Genomic DNA, 4,780 nt, shown 5'->3' on the forward strand with positions numbered 1-4,780 from the left:
GTACTGAGGGGAGCCATGAGGGGAGATATGAGGGGAGATCTGAGGGGAGTCCTGAGGGGAGCCCTGAGGGGAGCCGTGAGGGGAGCCCTGAGGGGAGTCCTGAGGGGGCCCCGGCACTCCCGGGAATGTTCCCACTGGATCGAAAGGCTCCTTCCTGCGGCTAGAACCCCCCAGAGGACACCCGGACACACAAATCCCACACAAATCCCCTCCTGCCTCAGGGAACAGGGGAGGGAGGATGTTGGGGAAGGATGTTTGGGATAAAAGTGGGATTGGAACCTCCCAAAATCCTCCCAGATCCGTGAAATCCCGCACAAATTTTTAGGGTCAGAAGGGACCTTAAACTCATCCTATTCCTGCTTTTTTTTGTGCTGTTTTTCCCCAGGGAATCCTTGGAATTCAGGTACGCCTCTGGGAATGGATGGAAAAGCCTTGGTGTTCTCTGGAATCTCCTTCCAATCCCGGATTTCCCCCCCTCTGGAAAAGGAAGTGCAGCTCTGCCCACAGGGATTCCTTGGATCTGCTTCCCTGGAGTGCAGAAACATTCCTAACAGCTCTGATTTCTCGGGAAATTCCAGGTTTTACCCAAAAAAACAGATAAATAAATAAATTCCAGGTTCCAAAGCTCCACAGGAACCTCAGGATGGGCTGGAAGGTGACCCAAAAAAATCCGCTTTTTCCCCTGTTTTTCTTCCACCCAAATCCTTCCAAAAATCCGTTTGGGAATCAAACGCAGTTATTTCCCTTTTTCCCCAAGAAAACCCACCCACTTCCCAAGATCCAAAACTCTGGAGTGGCTCTTCCCACTGCCCTTGGAAGCTCAGGGATATTTTGGGGCCATAAAGTCAAATTGATCCATCTGAAAACTCCCAGTTTTTGAGGGATGGGATTCCCAGGTTCTCTCCTGCTTTGGGACGGCAGAGGGAGCCATTCCCACCGGGAAAAACAGGGATTTGGGAGCCTCGAGGTCTTTCCAGGAATTTCTGACTGTAAACAGTGGGGGGAAAAAAAAAATCCAAATATTCCTGAAAATATCCGTTAAAACTCGAGGAAAAGTGGGATAAAGCCCTGAGATTGTGGGATCCGTGTGGACAAACTCCAGGATGCTGCCAGCGAGGTCAGAAATCCCTGGAAAAGCAGGAGTGGAGGTCTCCCAGAGAAAGGGTAATCCTGGGAATTCGAGCGGGTTTGGGGGGGGAGAAATGAGTTTTTGGGACTCGACTGGGGCTTCCCAGGAGATCTTTTGGGGGGAATTAAACTTGGCCAGGGATGTGCAGGGAGCAGGAATTCCCTCGGGAATTCTCAGGGAGAGGCTTTTCCCGACTTTCCAGCCCTGCTTGGGGGGCATTAAAAAAACCCCTTGGCTTTGATCCCCATCCCAAGGGATCCGCCCCATTCCTGGGATACATTGATCCTTATCCAGGTTCCAGCCAGGCCCAAATCCAGCTGATTTTTGGGCCTCACTGGAAATCTGTTCATCCCTAAAATCTGAAAATACTTATCCCTAAAATCTGAATAAATCTATCCGTAAAAATTAAATGTGTTTATCCCTGAAACCTAAATTATTTATCCCTAAAATTAAAATATATCCATCCCTAAAACCTGAATCTGTTTATCCATAAAATCAAAGTCATCTGTCCCTAAAAATTCAATATTTTGATCCCTAAAAATTAAATATCCTTTGTTCCCACAAATCCTTTTATGTCACTTTAATCCTTCAATTCCTTGTCTCCTGCCGCGATTCCCACCCCTAATTCCACGATTTTCCCCACTTTTCATTCCTCCCAACTCCAGTTTCCAGCCAAATCCCTGTTTTTCCTGGGAGTTAAACAACCTAAAAGCCGTTTTTTTCCAGGATTTAACTTCCCGACTCATCCCAACATCCCCGGGGAAATGAATTAACACGTCCAAGGGCTCCCGAGCTCCCAAAAACCCCCAAATCCCGGGATCAATTCATTCCCTCCTTGTTTTCCCTTCTCTTCCCGGAGCTCCCGGGACACAAAATCCGCCTTTTCCCGGTGCCGGTGCCGCTTTTCCTTCCCAGAGGAGCTTTTCCAAGCCTCAAAAGGGGGGGATGACCCTCGATCCCGGGACGAGGGACCCGCCCGGAATCCGCTTTAATTCCTCAGCCGGAAAAATATCCTGGTTTTCCGCTCGGCTTCCCCCGGCTCCGGGCGGCCGTAAATCAGGGAGAGGTGGACGGAGCCACATTCCAGCCTTTGTTTTCCTTGGATCCCGTCCAGGGGGTTTCTCGGAGGGTGTTTTGCTGCCACTTCCAGAGGGGTTTGGGGTCACTTTTTATCCTCCCGGTCCGGGGGAGAGAGGGAGACACACCTGGGCATTCCAGAGGGGGGAGCGTTCCCAGGATCCCTTGGGAAGACTTCCCAGCTAAGGGGGAGCAGCTGGAATGGCTGGAAGTGTGTTTATCCCTAAAATCCAAGTGTGTTCATCCCTAAAATCCAAGTGTGTTCATCCCTAAAATCTGAATGTGTTTGTCCCTAAAATCAAAATCGTTTATCCCTAAACTCGAAATTATTTATTGTCCCCAAAATCCAAATGTTTTTATCCCTGAAATCTGAATCTGTTCATCCCTAAAATCTAAATCTACTTATCCATAAAATCCCAGAGGAGCGTGGGATATTCCCAGTGCCTTTCCCAAGCTGTTTTCAGAGAGCTCAGGAAACAGGGAAACGAAGCCAAACCCGGGAATTCGGGAAGCTGCTTCCTGAACCCCCGGGAAAGGAACCCCACCCTGGAATTCCCAAGGCAGGAAAATCCCACGTTCCCAGTTAAACTTGACTTTGTTTTGGGAGGTGGGGGGGTTTATTTTCCAACGTACATGCAAAAGAGAATTCCCAAAACACCGGCACGGGATCACGGGGAGCATCCGGAGGGATTTGGGGAGTGGGATCTGAGGGGGGGGGAACATCAAATTTCCACAATTTCACCGCGGATTCTCCTGAAATTCCATCGGAACCGAGTCCGTCCCGAGGGCAGGAGCCTCCAAAGGGAACACACGGATGGAGGGGGCGAATTCTGGGATTTGGGATGGTGGGAACTCTCCCGATTCCATCCCAAACTCGCCTTTCCGGGCAAAAATGTGCCATAAATATCTGGGTTTTTTGGGAAAAGTCTCCCCCCTTCCCTCCCAAAAAACCAGTGTCCAGCTGTCTGGGAGTGTTGTCCGTGGATGGGAAGAGGCGGATCCCAGAAGTCCGGGATAATCCCGGTACTGCCAACACGAGGAATTTTTAGTTCCAGGGAATTTCCCTCCGACAAAAAATCCGCCTTTTCCCTGGTTTTCGGTTCCTCCGGGAGGTTCCCGCCTGGAAAAATCAGCGTGTGGAGGCTCAGGGACAAAAGCACATCCAGGAATCCGTCGGCCAAATCCTCGGGATTGTCCCACCCGATTCCCGACTCCGCAGATCCCAAAGTAAGTCATTATTCTCTTCCTTGGAACAGTCTTGGGAATTCCTTTCCAGGAATATTTCCTCCTTGGAACGGTCGGAGAGCTGGGGGAGGTTTTCATCCTGGAGGATTTTATTCCTTCGGCTGGAACAGCTCCTGGGAAAACTTTTCCAGGAATTCCAACCGTCCTTGATGACGTTCTGGGGAGATCCCGGGTCATTCCCGAAAAAAACTGGGCTAAAAACACCATCCCAGTGATGGAATCGTGGGCAGAACCCGGGAGGGAGGAGATCCAGAGCCTTTCCAGCTGGATTAGGGCTTGGAGTTGTGCTGGGAATACTGGGAGACAGCTTGGGATGGGCACAGGGGGGGGAATCCCGAGGGATTCGGCCTCAAAATCCCAAATATCGGCGGATTCCGCCCCCAAATTCCCCGTGCTGATGGATCCTGGCCCGAAATTCCTGGTCCTGATGGAAAATGTTGGAAGGTTCAGTCTGGATTTCAGGCAGGGATTGCAGCTCCTGATGGAAAATGCTGGAAAATGCCAGGAAAAGCCAAATATTGATGGATTCTGGCCTGAAATTCCCGGACCTGATAGAAAATGAGGGGAAATCCCAAATATTGATGGATTCTGGCTAGAAATTCCTGGTCCCAATGGAAAATGCTGGAAGATTCACTCAGGAGTCCAGCCTGGAATTCCCAGTCCCGACAGATTCCGGCCAGAAATTCCCTCACCCGAGAGAAAACGCCGGAAAATTCCCACTCGGGATAGAAAACAACGGGGAGATTCCCACCAGGTTCCAGCCGGGAATGCCCATCCCGACGGAAAACACCGGGAGCGGTCGGATCCATCCGTCGGCTCCTCCGGGGAGGACAATCCCGAGGGTCTCAGTCCCGCCCCGTCCCCTCGCCCGGCTCGGGGGCGGGAGCAGCATTCCCGAGGTTCCTGGGAAGGGCTTTCCCAGGGTCAGGAGGTGAAGTAGGAGCTCTGCATGGAATACAGGCGGTCGATGGGATTCCCGAGCCGGGCCTGGAGCAGGCTGGGATCGGCCCCGGACAGGAGGCAGTCGCCCAGGGGGCCCAGGCTGTCGCTGTCCAGGTCGTGGAAAACTCCCTCCGAGTCTGGGAAAAGCAGGAAAAGGGAAGGATGGGAAAAGGAAATTAAATCAGAGGCTCTTCCCGTCCTCCCATTCCCGAATATTCCCGTGGGATGGAGAGATCTTGGTGTCAACCCCTGCTCCTGGCACAGCTCTGCCCTCCTTCCCTTCCCAAATATTCCCAGTGGATCAGGAATTCCCTTCCCAAACCTTCTCCCCCATCCCATCCCATCCCATCCCATCCCATCCCATCCCATCCCATCCCATCCCATCCC

The 4,780-nt window shown here is 51.7% G+C and overlaps 1 protein-coding gene and 1 long non-coding RNA gene across 2 annotated transcripts in view; one reads left to right on the forward strand and one right to left on the reverse strand.

Moving 5' to 3' along the window:
• Positions 1 to 34: 34 nt before the first annotated feature.
• Positions 35 to 4,780, forward strand: part of LOC108509774 — a 14,364-nt gene continuing 9,618 nt past the window's right edge. Inside the window, exons 1-2 of the long non-coding RNA XR_001878699.1 lie at positions 35 to 403; positions 3,256 to 3,433. This is a non-coding gene — a long non-coding RNA (uncharacterized LOC108509774). The remainder of the gene's footprint in view (positions 404 to 3,255; positions 3,434 to 4,780) is intronic.
• Positions 3,428 to 4,780, reverse strand: part of LOC108509773 (LIM homeobox transcription factor 1-alpha-like) — a 14,783-nt gene continuing 13,430 nt past the window's right edge. Inside the window, exon 7 of the mRNA XM_017839351.1 lies at positions 3,428 to 4,530. Coding sequence (XP_017694840.1) covers positions 4,376 to 4,530 — 155 coding nt within the window. The 3' untranslated portion in view covers positions 3,428 to 4,375. The remainder of the gene's footprint in view (positions 4,531 to 4,780) is intronic.

Source organism: Lepidothrix coronata, unplaced genomic scaffold, assembly GCF_001604755.1.
Source record: "Lepidothrix coronata isolate B3197 unplaced genomic scaffold, Lepidothrix_coronata-1.0 Scaffold402, whole genome shotgun sequence".
NCBI classification, from domain to species: domain Eukaryota; kingdom Metazoa; phylum Chordata; class Aves; order Passeriformes; family Pipridae; genus Lepidothrix; species Lepidothrix coronata.